The sequence below is a fragment of the Pseudoliparis swirei genome, chromosome 17 (genome assembly GCF_029220125.1).
Source record: "Pseudoliparis swirei isolate HS2019 ecotype Mariana Trench chromosome 17, NWPU_hadal_v1, whole genome shotgun sequence".
In the NCBI taxonomy this organism is placed as follows: Eukaryota; Metazoa; Chordata; class Actinopteri; order Perciformes; family Liparidae; genus Pseudoliparis; species Pseudoliparis swirei.
In genome coordinates, this window is record NC_079404.1 from 15,706,447 (window position 1) to 15,728,707 (window position 22,261).

The 22,261-nt window shown below is 43.3% G+C and overlaps 1 protein-coding gene across 6 annotated transcripts in view; it reads right to left on the reverse strand.

Annotated features, from left to right (window-relative positions):
* Positions 1 to 288: 288 nt before the first annotated feature.
* pax2a (paired box 2a) overlaps positions 289 to 22,261 on the reverse strand; it is a 31,154-nt gene continuing 9,181 nt past the window's right edge. For 5 of the 6 annotated variants that reach the window (XM_056435362.1, XM_056435361.1, XM_056435358.1 and 2 more), the window contains 5 exons: positions 15,911 to 16,086; positions 13,757 to 13,877; positions 3,068 to 3,163; positions 616 to 702; positions 353 to 429 (listed from right to left, as the gene is read on the reverse strand). In XM_056435362.1, the coding sequence (XP_056291337.1) occupies positions 353 to 429; positions 616 to 702; positions 3,068 to 3,163; positions 13,757 to 13,877; positions 15,911 to 16,086 (557 nt within the window). Of the gene's footprint in view, positions 430 to 615; positions 703 to 3,067; positions 3,164 to 13,756; positions 13,878 to 15,910; positions 16,087 to 22,261 lie in introns of all 6 variants that reach the window. The other variant, XM_056435360.1, reaches the window with a different exon arrangement.

A 22,261-nucleotide genomic window follows, 5' to 3' on the forward strand; every position in this document is an offset into this window, starting at 1 on the left:
TTTTTTCCACATGGTATTCTTCACACTGTTTTTCTTCAATTTATATTTTATAATATATATATTTATATAATCTCTTAAAGTCATTTTGGAAATGTTCCGGCCTTTGAGAGAGTGAGGGCATGATGGGTGAGTTCTGAACGCCCGCGGGCCCTTTTGAGCCCAAGTGTGTGACGCTGAAGCTGGGCTGGATGCACCGGCGTCGACCTCCCCGATCCCTCCTCCACATCGCGTTACATAACGGGGTTTCCTTTAGGATTCCACCTCGCTTCCCTTTGACCTCAGTGTTTCTCAGACGGGGACAATATGGAGGCCGAAGCCCAGGCCCTGCAGTTTGAGCTGGTCTCCATGGTAATTAGTGGCGGTCATAGGCAGTGGCAGCAGTGGGAGGTGCCGAGCCACGGGACGCGGCACTATAATAATAAGGGGAACCTGAAAGTTAACAGAAGAACGAGCCGTTGGAAACCATGAGGTCAAAAATTGTGTAACACACGTTTGTGTGAAACTCCAAAGACAGAGAGTACTTTTTTTAATAAAGTGTTTTATTTAGACATACATTTTTTGAATGATTAATGTTAGGCTGTTTGTTTTTTTCTTATATAAGAGAGAGTCACTTACTTAATAATGCTGGATTGCTGAACCGCCATGCTTCGTTGTAAGTGGTGTATTGTGGATGAGAGTAAGGATTTCCAGAAAAGTCCCCTCCTAGAGAACAAATAGATAAAAAACAAACATTAGCAAAGAGCTAACAATCTGAAATAAAACATAAAACATTAAGCTATAGAAAAAGTACTGATCATAATTACTCATAGTTAATTTGTAGTTTGATTACCACCGTGTCACCATACAATGTTTTTTATCCTGGCTGCTCGTTTCGCTTACCTCAATGCAGCCACTTCATCTGAATTGATTGTCTTATTAAACTTCTGTTAGTCTTTAGGATTTCCTCAATGTTTCCCTAAAGTGAGGACGTTGGGGTCTTTTTTCCTGCTTTTAAGCGATGATGCTGCGCTTTAGAGCTCCCTAATAGGTTCTCTGGGACTCTCATTCTCTCTTTGTCCTCTGTGTGCAGGTCATGGTGGGAAGGACGGGAGACTGAGGGGATGTCAGAGAGTGATGCTCCAGGTCCACAGGTTTCCTTCTTTTACGAGACCATAAAGGCTGGGTTTTATATGAAGCTGCTGAAGAATGGCCTTTTCTTTAACGGTGTTTAGGGCCACCCCCTAAATATTAGTCATTCATCATCAGATGAAAAAAAAAAGGCCACCTCTGGATTAAGAAGGTAGCTGAGCTTGTTTGAGTATATCATAAGCACTCTCGCGTGGCATGTGATCCAATAAAGCATAATGATTTCTTTGAATAATATATCAGCTTTTACCTCCATGTTTATCTTTAAATCTTTAACCACTTAAGCCCCATTGCCCCACCTGTGGGGCAGATTTGATGTTTTGTTCTAAACTGTCTATAATATTATAATAAACATGAGCAAATATATTGATGTTGTACATCAAATTAAAGAAGACAACTGGGGCTACAAGTATCAGTGAGCCATTTAAACACAACTCAAACACCAACTGAAATAAAAATACAAATATCATAATCATAATGTTGTCAGGTGTCGGCCCACTCAGAACGTTTCCGTAGCTAGCGACATGTAGCTTTGTGCAATCATAAAAGAAGAGATGTTCGAAAGCAAGAGGACTTCACACAGATTCTAAATATCTTTACAGAATCCTTCTGCACCAAAGTATCACGGAGATATAAGCCAAAGAACACAGAAATATTAATCGCTTCATAGCTTTACATTCAGCAAATTCAACATACTTTTGTTCTTGAGAAGAAGAAAAAACGTTTCTCTCCCCCAGTGGCGTCCCTAGGCTAAAGCCCCGGATGTTTTTTCATAGCCCCGAATGTTTTCAACCAAAACAAAAAAAAGATTTGGTACACAAGTGGTTAACACCTCCAGGTCGCACTTGACGTCATTCACCCAAAACAGCGGAGTCAGACTGGCAGCAGGCGCACGTGACAGCAAGCTGCTGTCTGAGAGTGTTTCTATGTCTAAAAATTTCGCTGCTTCACTCCTCTGGGCTAAGCCCAGCGCCGCCGCTCCCATAACGCGCATCGCTCTGCCGTGATACGCGCCGACACATCCGCGCACACAGGTGAGCACACTCTCACTCGAAAAACTCACTAGCTATTTACACATCTGAACAAAAGCTCATTGTGTTCCCTTTATTATAACACCAACATTATTCAAATAGCTTGTTTGGTTGCAGAGCTACACCCTTTTTAGTTTGGGTATGTCATTTTGAGCAGAAACCTAAAAAAACGGGTGGGGGTTAACAGGTTAAAATGCACACTGAGCTCACCTGTAAATACTGCACGCCTGCTTTGATTATTGGTCAGTGGGAAAGGTACATGTCTCTGAGCAATAAAGGGAATGGTGTTTTCAGTTGTTTGGAGGAGAGATCTACACACTGGCAGCTACAGCATCCCCACCGCAGGTTGTGTAACTCAAGCTCATCCCTGAGAGAGATAGTGATTTAAATATTTACAGGCCCTCCACGCCTCTGTGTTTTGACCCTTAACTGTTTGCTGTGAACCTGAACTACAGGTTAAGTAGAGGGGAAAGAGATACGCTCCGCAGCTCTGGGTGTCCGGGGAGGCAAGGAGAGGAGCAAAAGCGGTGTTTATCGACGGGGCTGGTGAGAGTGCGCTGTGTGGACACGGTGAGGGTAATGAGCGCTGGGAGCTGGAGTGTAACTGAGAGGAACTGTCCTATCACACGGCCACTGATTGTGGTGATCGCCTATCGAGTTCATCTAATGTCCTCGTCCGCAGACGCTAACCGCACGCTAACCGCAGTCTAACAAAGCTATACCAAGCCTGCTTCAATCCTTTTGAGAGCAACGCTTTCATGTTTCTTCAGTCTCTCAAATAGTGAATGTGTTTCTGTATTTGTTACATGTTTGAGTGACCTCCACAAGATCAACTGAAGGGTACCTACTGGAAATAAAAACCTGTAGAAGTAGAATGAATGGCATCATAAAAAGGGAGTAGTGAAACCTACCAGGAACCATTCCAGCGAGTGTGGAGGTGGGGTAGCTGCCTTGTCCTGTGGGCGGGACATGAGGCGGGTAGCCAGGTAAGGTGGTCATGTCTCGACCTGCAGGCACACAGAAGGGAAAGTTAAACATAAATGTATATTTGTTATGCATACTTGGTGGGGAAACATTATTTCACTCTGAATGCTCCAATTATAATACATCCTAAACAAGAACCACTGAAGGGAAGTGATGCATAGTCACTGAGAATAAGATCAAGATCCCTCTGCAATACACAGAAAAAATATTCAAACGTGTTCAAATTAACCACAAATATGTAACCTGTTGCTGCACGTGTCATGAAGTTGCATGTTTTCCCTCCATTTGTGGGAACTTATCAGACTTATCCAGTCTGGAGTTGCATTGGATGCTCACCAGTCAATATCACAGGGCCATCTGCATGTGTATTTGCGCAAATCTTGTTCATAAAATTATCTTATGAGTGACTAAAACTGCTGTAACATGAATTTACCAACATCCTAAGCAGCAGCTTTTGAAACTGACAGGAGCATCGGGCCAATGAGGGCTCTCTCTGCTCCACATTCAGTCCTCTAATTGACAGTGACAGCATTGGGCATGGCTGGATAAAGGGGCACACAGGACAGGGACACACAGGTCCTAAACAGCATCAGCCCTCCGTCTCTGACTGCACCCCCTCCCCCTTTGGCCTCCTCTTGCCCTTCAGACCTCAGGCCTGTCACGAGGCTGGAGGGACCTGGAGGCCTATTGTTAACCCGAGAGGGGGAGAGAGCAGCCGCTGTTAATGAGGGGCAAGCAGTCAGTTTGGCTTGTGTCTACTAAACAGTGGGGCCACAATGCATGATGGGATTGATGGCTTTAGAGACGGACACTTTAATTTGGTGTATATTTGATAACTACTTCATTATTAAAAGAAAACACATAGGTAAATCAGCTAAAAAGAGTGAGCTTGATTGGATTTTGATGTGGTTACAGGGCCTCATGGGTAATGTTGTACCTGCTATAAAGGGCTGGCTGGCAAACTGGCTGTAGCGGGGGCCGTGGGCATGGGCAGGGTAGCTGGGAGTAGAGACATCTACAGATAGGCTGGACTGGTGGGGCAAGATGTCAGCTAGAGCAGAATCCCCAACAGAGGAGGGGGTGAAGGGGGCAAAGGATGCCTCATGGGGCTCTCGCTTTACACACATGGAAGGTGGATATGATGGGTGAAAGTCTGCCAGGTGGAAAGAAAAAGAAACGAAAACTAGATATAACGTAAACATGCAACTCCATACATACTGCACATACATTCACTTCAGTCACTCGGATGTATGGAAGGATGGATCTATAGATTTCTAAATGTCCAAATAACCAATGGAAAACTTCTGCGCAGAGGCAAAAACCAACCAAATGTGTCGCAGCAGAGGTTTTTAGACCTGCCATGCATATAGCCAAACACCTCCAAAGAACAATAAATCAAACAGAAAGGGGACTCCAAATCCTTGGCAGATTTGGGACATAATTTGAAGAATCATTACAAGAAGTGCAATTGCTACTACACATTAAATATATTTTACCAACTCACAAGCAGACAGTTCATATAAATCCTGAATAGATAAGCAGTCTTTAGCAGTTGACTTGTTCATTTACAGAGCATATAATAATAATTTCATATGCACCCAGCAGTAATTCATTCAACTAAGTGGAAACATACACCAGTGAAATGTTGCAACAACACATCGCGCCTGATCAATCAAGCTCAAATGCGTAAAAAATTTCCCCAAGGTTTCGGGGGAAACAAACAACATAATCTCACGGCTGCTTTCTCACAATAAAATCACTCCCCCAAATAACCAAACAATCGTCTCGCAGACAGTTCAAAACTCTACACTTTGATCTAATTTGGCTGATGAGTCTTGGCATCTTTCATTTCACCAGCTCTGCCTCTTGAACCTGTGCAATCAATGTGAGCTCTGTCTCCGGCCTCTCCACGTCTGCCGCAGAGCCTGTGGTGTTCGCTGGGGCCTGTAGGGAGAGATGGCTCTTTCCCGACACCATGATAGCCTCATTAGCTGCTTCCCCCATCATTGTTATTTTACAACAGGACTGTGTGTTGCGATTCCTCATTAAGATAAGGGCTGTTCTATGGAAGGGGGATGAAACCCTGTCAGCCCTATGAACCTAATGCCAGGGAACGTGACTGCTTTCCCATAGAAATCTATAGCAGGTTTTCCAAATCTCTTTGTCTTTGTGACAGCTGTAAATGGGGATTTAGATAGAGGTAGAGCAATTATACACAATGCTTTCATCTTATTGAGACAAATAGCATTACGGAGGCAACTGCACAATCTTTAACCATGTAAGTATTTTTTTGATCAAATCATTAAAAAGCTGGTTGCCACAAATCTCCGGCATGAACAAAAATATTCTAATGAGTGGGCTTTGCATTAATCGGATAGGCCTACATGTTGTCACGTGCACTGTACAAGTATGTCGTAAATTTATTTGAAACAATGTCCTCATATAGGAATGATTGCAAATGGCTGGCACACAATTCGGTTCGTGAACTTTGTTCAAGTCTTTAGAGTTAAAACAGCTTTCCAAAGTCCAGATACCCTGCAACTGATTTGGGTGACTAACAACATCCATCCAAAACCAAAGCTTGATGCTCTTGACAAGCAGATAATGTGAGCCTGAAATCACCATGTATCACTGAGGCATTGGCCTCATGTTTTTTTACCTGTGAACACAGCAAGTCTAACCCAGAACAAAAACACGTCACAAGCAGTGGCGGTTCGTCCATAGGGGGCGCTAGGGCGCCGCCCCTCTTAAAATTTGGACATGAAAAAAAAAAGAAGAAAAAAAAAAAATCCTGTCAAAAAATATTATATGCCAAATCATTTAAATAGTAAATATACCGTGTTGACGCGCTAAATATGTGTGGGAGACCGTAAGCCCCTGTCAACAACCACTTAAGTTAATGTGAAAAAATATAATATATCGCCATTATCACGGAGAGAAGCCCCTCCCCTTTTCCGAGGCGATCTAACGTGTGTGTATTGCATCGATACAACATTTCAGTCGTTTCGCCAAGGACGGCTTCACGTTGGCGGATGAAACCGTGAATCTTGGGGCGCACAAATGTGCGCACGCGATTGGACTATTCAGATCAGACAGAGACCCGTATGTTCCCTCAGCCCATAGAGCAGTGTTGCCAGGTCCGTGGTTTTCCTGCGGAATCGGGCCACTTTTGAAGTGTTGCGTGGGTTGAATTTTTTGTCCTTGGTTCGGGTAGACCTATTTTGCATGCAAATTACATGAATATCTTGAAATAAAAATCCATATTTTAAATGAAATAATTTATTCATACCCAAATCCTACCAAACTGACTCCAGATCAGCACGTACACACATTTTATTTATGATAATATACTGTATCTAATTACACAAGGCCATTTTAGGACCTAGGTGAAATAACTTGACGGAAAACTGCTTTTAATGCTGGCAAACTAAACATATGTTGTTACTTTGTAGATATTACAATACATTTGGCAATGATAGCAATGCTGTTGGACTTTAAAAGCAGTGTATATGGTTTGGCACGGGCATATTTTGAGTTCTGATATTGGGCTGGTTTTATCTCACAGACCTGGCAACCCTGCCAGGGAGCTCCACCTCCACCTCCACGCAGGTACGCGAGCAACATAGCTAGCAGAAGCTTGTTGTTAGCATGGCGTCGGTGACTGAAAACTCTGTGGTATCTCGACGCGAAAGACCTTTCAATCGACGGTCAGATATTGACAAGAAGAGGCTGAAAGAGTTGGGACCCGAACATCCGGAATTAAAAATTCAGCAGCAAATCGCTGACCGCGGGAGGACGTACACCTGGAGATTCTCCTCAAGCCGATATGCTAACCGGAGCTGGTTAGTGGATGCTCCATGAGTAATTCGTTTTTTGTTCCCCCTGTCTGTTGTTCCAAAGTCCTGGGACTGAAACTCTCTGGACTACAACGGGGTGAGGGATCTACAGAGCTTCAGACAAGTGTAAAGCACGAATCTTGCCGCAGTTATCTAGCTAAGAGCATGGAGCTAACTAGCGAGTTAGCTTCATGCAGAGCAGTAGGAGACCGAACTGGCATCGAAACACAACGAAGAAGTTCTGAAAAACAGACACATTCCCTCAAGAATAATGAAACAGACTGGTTACAGATATGATTGACTTTAACCAGAGAGTTATGGAGAAGTTTGACCACTTTAAAGAGAGGAGGCTACTTGTCTTTACAGTAGTGGGTCTACTCTGTCACCCAATGTAACATGTGATCTCTTTCTGACTCTATTCTGCTCTGAACCTTTTTCATGTGAGGGTGAAACTCTTTTATTTTGCAAACCTCTGAAACCCAACCCAATGTTCCTTAAAGCTGCTCTGAACCTCTCATGCCCAAAGTTACAATGTGTTGATAGTTGTTATTGGACAGTGTTGAGCACGGTGTTTTCTTGAAATAAAGCTTTGTTTTTTACAATATTCTACTCAAAACCTCTTTTCTTCTCATTGTTGAGTGCTATTTAAACTGCGCCCCCCCCCAAAAAAAATTTCACCAGCCGCCACTGGTCACAAGACATACTCAAAAACTGCTGGAATAAAACATGATCCAATCAATGCTTGTCACAGTTTAGAAAAAGTGGATTGTGTCAACCTTGCTCATCCGCGTTAGTCGTTTTGTTCTCAGGAGCACTTACTCTGTTATCAGGGTGAACCTTTGGGACATTAATCTGAACTTTAGTTAAAGCCCAGGCCAGGTCTGTTTACACTGAGACTTCCTACATACTACTGTGGACTTCTGTTTTCTCAGCGTCTGAGCAACCGTTGCCAAACAGTCAGTGGTTACGACGCAACAACAACCGACACAAACGCTGCGTTCAAGACCACTGAACTCTGAAACTAATCAGACATGGTGTTGCTTATTGTCCTAGAGACGAGGCAGAGCCCGGGTAAAGGGAGCCTGTCAAATCACAGGCCCTGATGATGGAGATGGAAGATAAACTCAGGGTCCTTGGGGACTCCTCTCCCCAGCAAACACATCTCTGAGAGAGTGGAGACGCTATAGAGTTCTCCAACATCTGTCTCTGCTCCACCCCTGATACCATGTCTACAGACCCCATCAACCATAGAAATGGACTGTTAAGATCTACAACGGTCCTTGGTGTGATGCGTCCAGATATAGCTACAACAGCATTCTCTTAAGTGAACATTTCATTCTTAAACATAAACAGAGGAACTGTGGTGTACAAAACATTTACTGGCAGAACTCTTGTTTTACAAGGCCTATACGGAATCTGCGGAGAACTTTTTTTGTTCCTAGTGTGTTCCGAATCACAGCAAAACTTCTGTGTTGTCTCGGTAGGGAAAAGTCATCTGGAGAGGAGTTAAATGTTACCTTGACAGGGACACATTCATGTTCACTTCAATACAGCCTTCCCTCTCCTGCATTGAAGAGTGTGTACATTATAAGCCAGTGGCGGGCCGTCAGGGCCAGCAAGGCCTTCTCTGCTGGCCTAAACATCATCAGAATATATATTTTTTTCTAAATATATTTTCCCACAAATATGTATTCAATTATTTCCCAGAGTAAGAGTTATTCTCTTAATTTCATAGCGTTCCTCTTGGTTGCGCTGCTGCCAGCGCCAGGTTGAGATTTGGAGGGCTGGTCTTTATGTTAGATCTTTTATCCAATCATATTCAGCCATCGTGTGTTGCCAGGGGGCTAAAATCTGCCCATAGGCCTTCAGAATCAACATTGTGGGCGCTGGTAGCTTCAAGTGAATGGGAATGACAATGTTGTGTCAACCAATCAGCTTTAGAGTTGGCTCCTGTAGGCCTTCTAGAAGGCCCCGGAACCGGCACAGGAGCAGCTAGCAGGCGGAGGGCGTGCACGTCTTTTGATTGGATTACCAATATTGAGAGGCGGGGTCTATGGGCAGGTAGATGCAAAACCTCAGAACTAGGAAACTGAATTTGATAAAGGAATTAATTTGCGGACTACAAAGCTGTTTTTTCAACCCACAATGGCGGAAGGAGGAGAAGATGTCGATTTGGTCGAGCATATACTTGAAATCTGCTTTGGGTGCGACAATGCCCTGTTTAGTGAACAAACTAGTGCAAGTGACTTTTTTTTCTTCTTTTTCTCCGTCCCGATGCGCGCATTCTGCAGCGTGCGAGACGGAGAGCCGAGAGAAATGACATGCTGTTGTATAGATACGATCAACATCAGACTGCTGTTTAGTTTAATACATGAACAAAGACGTGCTATAGAGAAAATGACGGGGGCGGGCCAATTTTTTTTAATGTCATGCGATCTACCAATACTACGCCGCGATCGACGTATTGAGCACCCCTGGTCTAGAGCCATGGCATCATAATGATAGTAATAAGAGGTGGATTAATTCGGGTGGGACTGTGTAGGACCTCACTGAAGGCCCAGGCCCCAGGCCCACGGCCCGCCACTGTTATAAGCCCTTTCCCCAGGGAAAGGAACAACATAACTATGATAAAAGGCTGCATCCAGTTGTCAGTAAAGAATAGTTGCAGGGCCAAATAGCTTGAATTCCCCATCCACAGATTTAAAGTAATTCATTATCAAATGTGTGCTCAAAGGTTAGTGTGCAGGGTGATATACACATTAATTTCCAAGCTCGGAGCTGCAGGCGTTAACTGATCTGAGACACGCCGTTTGTCACCAGGCCACACACCAGGCACCACAGGTTAGGTGTCTGCTTGTTGTTGCCACCCAGCAGAGAATGGCTGCTACTGCCAAGTCATAAAAGAGGCTCAGAGTGTGGTATACATTTCAGCTCAAATTAATCATAGATAAAGTATGTTTTGTTTCCCACCTCATGAGTACGGTTGAGATGAGGAAAAGAGATAAATAGATTGATAGGTAGATATAAAGAGTGACTGAAAAGCACTGGATCTTTGCATCTGCAAGAGTTTAAGTAGGTCAGAGGGGTGCCCATTTACACCCAGCGTCCCCACAGGCTCTGGTGAGAGTGATTATGGAGCCAAGCCTTTACAGAGACCCTATTTAACTACTGATAAGAAGCGGTATTGTACCATACTATCTTTTGTTCCACATACTAAGTCTCGGTATTAAGATAATTACCGTCAAGATGCAGCGGAATTGTGGGATATTTCATGTTGCTGAGTCTGTTCACATACCGATATAGAAAAGTGTAGACATAAAGTATAAATGCTGGACAATAGCCAGAGACCAGGAGTTTATCAAGACATGCTGTTCTACCCATGCACACACTGAACAGGTCACAGTGTTCCTCCACTGGACACAAGAACAACAGTTTCATTTCAGCTCAGAACCAAAGTTCCCTTTTAATTAATGTGTTAATTGTCATGTATAATGTATATGTGATATTTAATATCTGCTTGCCAAAATGAGCAAGAGCTTTATTTATAATCATTTATCATTATTTTTTTAAATTTGTAATGTTTTGTATAAGAGAATCGTTTCCTTTCAAATAATTATAGATAGCTTAATATCAACACTACAATTTTCATTTACATTTAGAAAATCTAAAAGTTGTCATTCTGCAAGAGGGGAAATTATTTGTAAATGAATGTTGTTTCTTGCTAAATCCCTCCGGGATGTTTCGGTGCCCTTAATCTCTCTGATTTAAATGTTGTCTTCCTTCCTTCGTAACCGTCTTTTTCACACAGGATAAACAGAGGACACAAAAGATGGCCGACATTGCCTTCACTAGTGTCCTTGGAATGTAAAGCTGAGCACTTCATTAATCATTCATCTTTAATAGATTATGCAAATTTCAGGACATAAAAATCAACAAGATCAATAACTGTATGAATTTTAATTGGGAGCAAAAGACATTTAAAGAATATAATACTGTGGCTCCATCCCATATGAGAGCATAATTTATTGATAATTGGATCCAAGCCTAAGTGTGGTAGGTAATTTAGCATATTTCAGCCTTGGCATACATTCCTATTTACAGGGTTTGCTAATGGCAAAAAATAATAATATTATGCAGTAACAACCTACACCCAATCAAATGTTTCATGCATTGCTTTGCAAAGTCATTAAAATTAAGTAATAAAAGCTTACTGGATATTACATCTGACTTAATTTGGTGATCAAAACCCTCATTTTCTAATGTATGAGCTAAAGTTTGGCGTCATATTCCACTCTGAGAAAAGTTTCCTCATTTTGCCATCTCATTATGCAATTTGTGGCCCTCACATGTATCGCTTTAGGAGGCCCCCGGCCCCCAGGTGGCTTGAAGGCCACCTGCTAAGAGTGCGCTCTCCAGAGCGAGACCGCTTCCATAGGAGGAGCCCAGCATAAAAGACAAAAACACACCTTTCTTCTCCTGAGGCCCAACTTTCTGGGGCAAATCTACCTCCCACATATTCAGGAATTAAAAAGGGGTCTTTCTTTTCACATAGCGCTGTGTCTGTGTCTGGGATGGGATCATTTGAGAAGGGCTACTGCAGTTTTCAATCATGCTGTCCTCCTTTTTACATCCTCTCTCTCTCTCTCACTCACTCACTCACTCACTCACACACACAGTGGACTCATTGACTTTGATGCCCAATGCGTAATTATGGGTGTTTTATTAAAAGGCCGGCATATTACTCTCCAGTCAGTGTGGCCATCAGTAAACCTAACCTCTCCTGGGAAAGAGGCTCAGCAGCCACATTGAAACAAAATTTCAATTAACCAGGCGGCCATCAACCTCGACAGCTGAGCAAAAGAAGCCATAGTGCAACAGAGGCTGGGTCAGTGTGGGTTATACGATACAGATAGTTAATAACACAAGATATTCAATACAGTGCACCTGCCATTACCTGTTGGCTCTCAGTGGAAGTTACTCTTGAAGACAGCAGTCAGTTAATAAGTAAAAAAAAAAAAAAAGCCCCCTGTAATTTCAGTGTGTCTTTCACTGTCTCATCTGTATCTGGGCCTCTCTCTCACCACAGCGTGAGGCAGCCAGCCAGCCACGCTGCTCTTCCAGCCGCTGTCAATCAACAGGCTATCATAGCCTTTGATGACAGCGTCGTGTCGCGGCGAGAACAGCAGCTGTCTCTTATGAGAAGTGCTCCCAGTCAATCTGTTAGCGGGCCAATCGGGGCTAACACAATAGCCAGTTAGGAGCAGCGAGTGAAAGGCCTGTAGGATTTAATGGGCTCAGATGATATATCGCCCGGCTCTGTCCCTCAGAAATAAATACACAGAGTGCCTCAAAAAGTGGCTCGAAAGAGGGCTTTCGTTTGGTGATAAGGATTTAATATCACTGGAGGATGTGAGTGCCAGAAGGCAGCAGCAGTCAAAGTTTCGACTACTCGATGATGATGGAATATTGAGTTGATTTTTTTACTCAGCCCAAATGTGAGAGAAACATATAATAAAAAAAGTAAATACGAGAACTCAATAAAGTGTCTAATACTTCAATTAATGAGGAAAACTGTTTAGAAATGAAGGCACAAAGAAATGACTGACCGTCATTGATATATTTTAGTGTGATGAGGTGTATCAGGTCTAAAATGGCAAATTCAGGTGCAGTATAGTCTCATTTGTCAGCTGCTCCCATCTTTTTCAGCTGCGATAGTGTGCACATGTTGATTATGGGATTTAATTGGACTAATTTGTTTTATATGATGAAGAATGAGAATATTTGGAAAACTGCTCATCAGAATCACTTGGCTGATAGGAGAGGAATTTGGAAAAATGGGAGGCAAACTGGTCAAATTGACTAGAATCCCAAGTATGATATGCTTGGTTATATTTTAACTAAACGCCACAAAAATCAATATAGACGGGTGGACTATGATATCGAGTTCAACTATAAAAAGAGTGTTATCATGATAGCAAAAACCAGGGAGGATCAGAAGCTACATTTTCCTTCATTCTTTTTGGGAGACCAGGAGCTAAATGTGGTTCAAAAATACAGGTATTTGGGTCATATCATCAGGAACACCTCAGTGATGATGACGATGTGCAGCGGCAATGTTGCAAACTGTATGCACAAGCCAACATGCTGGCACGTAAATTTCACATGTGTACAGAAGATGTTAAAACTGCTCTGTTTCGAGCCTACTGTACTCCTCTGTATACAGCCCACCTGTGGTGCAGTTATAGTAAAGGGAAAATGAAAAAGATGCAGGTGGCTTTCAATGATGCCTTCTCAAGCTTCCGAGATGGACAAGTGCAAGTCAGATGTTTGTGAGCCGGAATGTCCCCACTTTTCATGCTGTTTTGAGGAATTTTATGTAAAAATTTAAATGTCGACTAAATGTCTCAGAGAATGTAGTTATAAAAGCCTTGGCTGACCCAGCACTGAGTAATACCAGGTATTCGTCTTGTTTCTGGAAGCAATGGAACAAATGTTTGTATGTTTTTTAATCCCGAGTGATTTTTTTTGGCTGCAATGGCTGGACCGGTGTCCTCGTATTGTATTTTATATATTGTTGTTGTATTTGTGTTTGTTGTTTTATGGACCCATGAGTCTGGAATAAAGATATATATATAGAAAGACATTGCGGCAGAGGTACTGTAAATACACTATGTTTGTGTTCTCACTCCAGAGTTCAGCCACCTTGTTGCAGATGTTTTTCGATCTGCTGCAGCTGTGTGTACTCTTTTAGGGATCAATCTAGCGTGAGTCAGATTGTACCTGTCACAACAGAGTAGCTCTGGGAGACACTGGAGGCGAGGTCGGAGCTGGCGCTGGCGGAAAGGCTCGGCTTCACGTCATCATGGCCACCGTTCAGGGATGGGTGTGAGTACTCATTCGCCTGTAGACAAATACACAGCACATGCACAAATATGTCAGCGGAGGAATGCACATTCGCAAACAAAAAGAGCAATTCAGACTTTTTCTTGTCAAATAATTTCACATTCCAGCAGATTGCATGATGATCTGGTTATTATCGCTCATGCACTGCATGCAAACACACTTTGGGTGTGAGATTCAGAGCAGTTTCCACAGTTATATATGAAATATGTCCCAAGGAAAGCCCTTGTGTATCTGAGGAAGCTGTCTGTGATCCTTCCACTGTATTGTCCTGCTGAATATTTCCTGTGAATTCTGTGAGCATCACCCCCCTTCTCTCTGCCCCCCTTCACCAACCCGTCCCGACCCTGCTCCCCGTGCTTTACCAAGACCTATGATGTATGCATGCATTAGGGCTTGTCTGAGAAAAAGGCAGAAAGGGAGAGAGGGATGAGAGAGGGATTGGGAGAGGAGTGAAAGGACGGGGTGTCAGCTGGCTCTTTGTGCTCCACTGCAGTCATCCCTGTGACCAGTCAAGGGAGGAGACATGCAGGGCTTTGTTACAGGAGAGACATGTGGTGTGGTTTTTTAAAGGGGCGTACAACCTCAAAAATCAACCTTTGTGTTTTTCCTCGAGGATGAACACATACAACTGGGTTCATAACATGATAAAATAGTGTGTTTTACGCCGTTCATACTTTATTTTGTATATTTTACTTTATAGCGGAGATTTTTAATGCATATCTTTTCAACTGTGATCAAACATATATACGGTGCAGCCATCTTTCGTGGCTTACAATTTTTTTATTCAAAACTATTTTACAACCACTGCACCAGAAAACTTCAACCACCGACTCGTCTCCAGGTTAAGACTCCGCCAGAGCAGCTGTGATGAATCCTGTTTTCAATGAGATGACACTTCCTGACCTGACTCCTCTTCTTTGAAAGGATAAGTGTGTGTGCACACATTTGGGTCTGCGAGTGTCTGTATCAGTGTGTGTGTGTGTGTGTGTGTGAATGCATCTGTTTCTCTCAATGGGACGGGGTCCCACAGGGGCGAGCTGGTGACCCCAGTCTTGTCTGCCTCTATCCCAGATAAACTCTAATTGTCTGCTTACAACTGTTCCCTGGCACTAGGCTGGATGTTCCTCTCTATTCCGCTGGGCCTCAGCAGCACAAGAGCCATTTTGTCATGCAGATGGTTTGTGGGCAGGACTGGGCAGGGCTGGGCGGAGGGCGAGTGGCAGGCACAGAGGCCTGAATGACCTGACCACATGGCTGCCAGAAGTGTGGGAGGGATGAGGCCTATTCAGCTTGGCCTCTTCAAAATGGCTTTTTAATGCCCTGATGCAGACTCCAGACAAGCCTTTAATAGCCTAATATCCCACCTTTTCACCAGTTTAAGAAAAGGAGGGGGTTTTGGAAACGGGGAGAAAAATGGAGGTGCAGAGAAAGAGTGGAAAGCGGCCTGATTAATATGACATTAAATTAAAACTGATTTTTCTGGACCATTCTGATGTCGTTTTTCTCCCCCCCTCCCCACCCCCCTCACCCCTTCCTCTACGTTCCTCTCACCTTTTTAATACCTTCTCCTCCACTCTTTGTGATTGCAAGTCATTTCCAATTCGTTTTGGTATTGATCTTGCCGTAGAAATCACTTTGGTAATTAGCTGCATTAGGGGCTGTATAGCAGGCTGAGGGGTTGTCCCTCTGATTTATCGCTGCTGTAATTCCCCGTGATCGCACAGAGATGAAAATGAACTCAATTAGGGCACTGCTAAGGCTGCATGGGCACCCACATATAGTTCCAATGGAAAAAAAATGAATAGTCTCTTGTTGTTTAGCAGTCTAATGCATGTAAATAATGGTTATCTGCTGTATTAGGCTGTAGGCTTGACGGCGACTAGAAGCAAGAAGTTGCACAGAGTTTTTTGTATCAGATTATTCTCTCATGTTGTGAAGTGTTTGACTTAAAGGCAGACAGGGAGAAGGAAACCAGGATGCCGGTACACGGATGTACATTTCAATGTGTGGAAATAAATCTGGTGAGCGAACCTGTTCAGGTTTGATGTGTTCTGAAGTGGGGAAGACATCAGGGTAGGAGGGCCGTTCAAACACACGGTCCAGGGCCTCCAGCTGCTGCTGGGTGAAGGCGTCTGCTCGCAGGTGCTTCCTTAAACTCTCCACACTGCCCTGAGAGTCGCTGCCCGGACCTGAGCCATCAGAGCCATCTAGAGAAAGACGGAGATTAGGAAGGGAAGGCGACAACATTCTGCATCAGGGATATTATTATATTATTATTCCAGCGGGCTAGCAATGTGAGATCAGCACAAGAAGATTTTTTTTTTAGCTCAATAGTGTAAGAGTGATGTTATGAGGAGCTGTAGTAAAGACCCACCAACATGTCTATTTTTTTATCTCCCTCTCTGTTTTTCTCCCTCATCCTCTCTTCTGCTCTCACACACACACACACACACACACACACACACACACACACACACACACACACACACACACACACACACACACACACACACACACACACACACACACACATACACTTCCTCCAGCAGCTCCCTGCTGCCTCCCCCCCCTCTACCCCGCCCCCACCTTTCCTCGTGGCCACCATCAGTGCGGTCATCATGTGATAGGTCTATGGTAATTGATGGATTACCTTCAGTGCAAATATATACTTGTAAGGGAGAGCGTGTATTTCAGGAGGAGAAAGTAGGGCTGGCGATTACACACAGAGCTTCTCATTCTGCCAGCGAGGAAATGGAGGGCCATTATTTAACTGTACTATTTCCTCCTGAACATATTACCCTTCCCTCTCTCTGTCTCTCCCTCCATCCCCCACATATTGCCTGTCTTCTGGAAAACAGAATGGAGTGGGGACGGCACTCAGGGCCGAATAAGGACGGGGCGTCGGGGGCAAGCGTATGCATTTCCTCACTCGGTCACACTCTATATAAACAAATGAGCCGATGCTTCCCTCGTTCTTCCGATCTCTGACCCTATCAACTGGGCTTGGGAGCCCGCCGCTGCCGCATGCAGCTCTCCCTCTGCTCACTCATCAAGTCCTGAACACTGAAAGAAAAAAGAAATCTGCAGCTAAAACCTCCAGCCAGCATCCCAGGAACCTCCACTCCACTGCCTGCCTCCCGCCACCCTCCCCTACTCCCTTCTTCCCGCCGCCAACAGCGGATGAGGGCTTTAGCTCCCATACAAATCTGTCATTCTAAATTTGCAGCAGATTATGTTCTCTCCTGGGCGAGCCAGCGGTGATATATGATATGCAAGGCCGCTATTGATTGCCTGATCCGCCAGCAGAGGAGGGAGGCGAAATGAACTTGGAATGAACATCATGCCTCAACTCATTGTGCGTATAATACTCTACTTAATCCCACATTTTTCTGTGTTATGGAATTCAATTGATCAATCATGTTCCACTGATGGTACCATTTCAGGGGCGTTATTGCCATTCTGCTCGGCTGCTTGACCTTTTTTCAATGTCTGAGGCCAGAGGATGAACCCGACTCGCACCAAGAAATAGATCCATGAAGAGAATGGAATAGAGGTGTGTGTACGTGAAGTTGGAAAGGTGTGTATATGTGTGTTTCTCTGCTAAAATATATTGACTTTAGCTTTGTGTAACATTTATGAAGGAATCAGTTTCTTTTCCTCCTCCTGTGTTTCTCCGACCATCCGTGAACCAAATATTTTAGCAGGCTTTCCTTTTCTTTTTTTCTTCAAAAGGCTCCCTTGGGTGAAGGGTTGAGGTTGCATCATTAGTGTTGCTGTATGAAACTCAATTGTTGTCTGTGGCACCGTTGAAAATAGGGTCATTAATTGCCTCGTATCAGTTGGTCGGAGAAAAGAGGCCTGCTCAATCAATAGCTCGAGTGTTTGTCATTCACGATGGAGGAGCATACACACACATACACACACACACACACACACATACATACACACTAAATAAAGCCTTCTGAACTGGCTTTAAAAAGCCAGATTCCCATCACAAGGACACTTTTTGGTGCACTTTCTGTTATCCAAACGTAAATCAAGGTCTCAAAAGCTCATTTAAAAACCCAATTGCCAAACATGTTAATTGATTAAGAGGAATTTTAACACAAGGACTGACAGTAAATAACAACTACATCTATATTAGCACACTGTGGGATGTTGTTAAAGGTTTGTTTACACCAGAAACTGTTTAGAAATGGTTGAGTGTAACAGGCCTGATTTTAAGTCATGTTTAGCTAAGACATAATTTTAATTTTTGACTGTGAATATATTTAAAATGTATGTGGTCAAAGAAATATTGATTTGGCCTTTTAATGGAAATAACACTAAATCAATTATTTTCAGACTTCGCCATTCGAAGTTCATGTTTGACATACATCATAAAATAGCTGCAATAAATCAGATTCATCCTTTGACAGTCAGCGTGTCAAGTGGAGTGTGAAGCCGACTGTCAGATCATGTGTGTGTGTGTGTCTCATTGGCTGGCTTCATTCTCTCAGTGTTTCTTCAACCCCTTTGGGTGTCTCAGCAGGTATTCTCTTATCACTCCCACAGCACCAGCTGACTGCCTCTCTGCGTTTTAACACCAAAGTGTGAAGAGACAAGCCAAGATAAAAACAAGACTCGGTGACACTCAGTGCGTTTACATGATGGTATAATTCGAATCTTGCTTTAGTCGGACTATGCTATCTTTTGGGTCATCTGCTATTATCCCAATATACATGGCAGTGAGTAATTCGAATCATTGGCCGAAAGCATGTCATATCCGATACGATAGGCGGCGCTGTTTTCATTACAACTCGTGGTGATACAGCCATTTCCGCTTGACCGCTTCACCACCAACAACAACAACATCAACATTTCGAGAAAGATGGCGAACAGAGAGCAAGGCAAAGCTACATCCCTCTACTATTCTTGCATGATGTTAATAGTGACATTATCGTCTCTTTCGACTCTTTCGACTTCCGGGTCACGACATGGGAGGGAGGAGGGAGGAGGGCGGCGGGATCTCAAGCATGCGCAAAGACGCAAAATCCAGTTCCTAATCCAATTCACCGTTACATGCCGCGATAGTCGAATTATCAACCGGATCGGATCGAGTTATCCAGGGGTGTTAATCGGATCGTAGTCGGACCGCACATAGTCGAACAAAGGTGTTTACATGAAACGGATAATTCGATTTCAGTCCGACTAAGCCAGTTATTCGAATGCATGTAAACACGGTCACGGTCAGTCACACATCAAGCCGAAAGCAATGCACTTTCTGTGATCGGCTTAAATAGACCAGTGTTGTTGGACCTCGTTGTGTCTACGTTATATATATTTCATAAAGATGAATTCAAACATTTTAATAAGTGGAATTTGTATAAAACTTCAAGACAAAGTCAACCAATGGACATGAAACTGCAACTATTCTTCCTTAACCCTTGTGTTGCCATCGGGTCATTTTGACCCGATTCAATATTTAACCCTCCTGTCGCCTTCGGGTCAATTTGGGTTAGGGTCAATGTTTAATGTCGGTGTTCTTTCGGGAGTCAACAAACAAACATAAAGTACCTCACACTTAAACTTGGAAAACAATATTAATTCTAATAATTTTCTAGAGATTTTAATAGCTGGGGTCATATTGACCTCAAGGGTAAAATATGTTAGTAAATATAAAGGTAACAGGAGGGTTAAACATTGAATCGGGTCATATTGACCCGAAGGCGACAGGAGGGTGAAACATTGAATCGGGTCAAATTGAACCGAAGGCAACACAAGGGTTAACGATACTGTGACCAACATATATTGTTTTTCACCCTAATATTTACACTCCTACTCTTACAGCCATTTGTACAAACACTCACAGCGACCAATGACAGTAGCGACTGTGAGGCGGACCACAATGGTATCAAAAGCTGTTCTGTTTTGCTTTGTGTTAATGTCCTGTGGTGGCTCTGTGGCACTTTATGTCCTCCTTTCATCTCCCCTGTCCCTCTGATAAGATAACTCAGCAGAGATTAGAGGTGGTGGCTTGTTTGAAAGGCAAATTAATTCCTCCACATCGCTCTGCGCTCTCCGTAAATCAATGACACAGGGTTTCCGAGATCGGAGACAGCGAGTCTTCTGCAGATAGGTGAAATGATGCTATCGCAAATTGTGGCTCATTTGTTGATGTAAAAAAATTAAAATATGCAGTTGTACTTGAAAAAAAAAAGAAGAGAGCGCCAACGAAATGGTACACCCAGAGGGTGAACACGCCTTCCCTGTAAGCTAGCTATATTTATGAAACCTCTGAAGCGGAAAGGAGCGAGGTGGGTGGGGTGGGGGAGCGAGAGGAGAGAGGCAGCAACACTGCCATGGCTGTTAAGATCCTGTTATGTTGTGGCGTGTTTAAGAGCTTTATTAATTCGATTTAGCAACACCAACCAGTGTACTGACTGTCAGCAGGCACAGTGATGCTTATTTGATATTTGCACTCACTGCCAACGTGGAGTCAGCGTCGATAATATTCTGAAGCAGTCTAGTTGTTTTGTTTACTTTCATTTAAAATTCTCAGATCCAAGGCAAAAATAGTAAGTTTATCATAAATACATAGGACTACACTTATAGGACTATTTGGAAACGGTTTGTGATTAATAAGATGTTCTGGTCAAAAGAGTTGGACTCCTGTCCACATGTCAAAGTGTCCTTGAGAAAGACAATGATCTCTGGAGTCAATGTGGACAATACTGTCTGCCAAATGAAACATAAGTTATGTTTGCTCACTGAGTGAAAAAAAACGGTTTTTTATCAAATCAAAATATGCCAGTGCTGTGAGAATATATTCTTGGAATGAGTCTTTAAACCAGAAATAATAATATAAATTGCTGCACCGCAAACTAGAAAAAAGTATTACATTAATGCAAAATAACTACTTGCATTAGAATCAATTTAAATACCATTTCCTCTATTGTTTAAATAAACGAACAAGTACTTTAGAACAAAAGTGACATAATATAAGGATATTTGTGCCATCGCCCTCTCTTGTTTTTCTTTGTCCTCCTCTGCTTACATCTCTACCCTCCTCTGGACCACTCTGCCGTTTAGAGTTGCCACCCTGTGTGGCAAGTATTTGTGGAAATGCAATTAACGTATCTCCTCTTTTCTCTTGCCTTTTCTCCCTCCTCAAGCTGAGTAATGCACCGCTCCATTAATTCTCGGCATCGCTGCCCGTAATTGACTTTTCTCTGACATGATTCCCCTCCATTGAGTGAATATACTCTCCTTATATTTTTTTCGGACGGATCTCAGTGTATATCGTTTACAACTATACGCGCGGTCTCACGCAGCCATGTTGCTGAATACAAACTCGCGAGACTAAGAGATGGAGCAGAGAAGGAGGAGGGGGATAAATGCAATGTGTACCCTTTTGTGTCCTCCTCTACCGTCGGGGCCCTAACAGCTTCTTGTCTCTATGTTACGCTCTGTGGCCCCTCTCAAACCTGGGCTTTTCTCTCTCACACTCACCCCATCAGAGCCATCATGGTGCTCATGATTCCATTTATTTCTGCCTCGCTCTGGATGCATTTATTTTCTAAAGTGATCCTCTATTGACTCATTGTCATGGACTGGCTTGACTAGCCAACCAGTGTAGGCCCAGGTTCAAATCCATATACTAACTGATTTAAACTCCACAAATGGGTCATGTGTGTTAAAAGATATACACGGGACAATCTACAAAAGGGCCAAATATCAAATCTGAACAAATCAAAGCAGCAACTGTATTCATTTCCCCCCGAGCTATTGAACAAGGTGGATATGACTCTGGCTGCTGCGTGCGATCGTTCTTTCATGTCATGACTGAACAGCCTGCTATGCCATATTTTTTTCTCCCCGCTCACACACACTCATCAGCTCCTCCTTCTACACTCATCCCACACCCACGCTACGATCACAAGTTATGACCTTTGGTTTCTCCATCTAATTTATCACTGTAGCTCCCTAACGCCTGTCCTCCCCGGAGCTCCACTGGGCTCCATCCGGGACGCAGACAAACCTCCAGTGAGGTCACATCAACCTGCGCACAGCATACAGCAGCAAGGTCAGCAGTAACCTGTCATTGTGCGCAAAGACGAGCAACACAATGAATGTAATAATAATAATAATAATAATAATGCATTATATTTGTAAGACACTCTTCATTCAAGAATATCAGAGTGCATAAAGCTGCAGCGCTATAAAAAAACGTTTCCTTTAAAAAAGACAATGAATCGGAGCAGGTGTCTCACATGATAATTAGTTAGAAATCATCTTCTCGAAACTTCTTTAAGGCACATTTTTTTGACAAGCGGACAGCAGTTGTCACCCAATCCTCTCTGCCTTTTCTCGGCTTCCACTTCCACCATAGGTTTCAGTGAC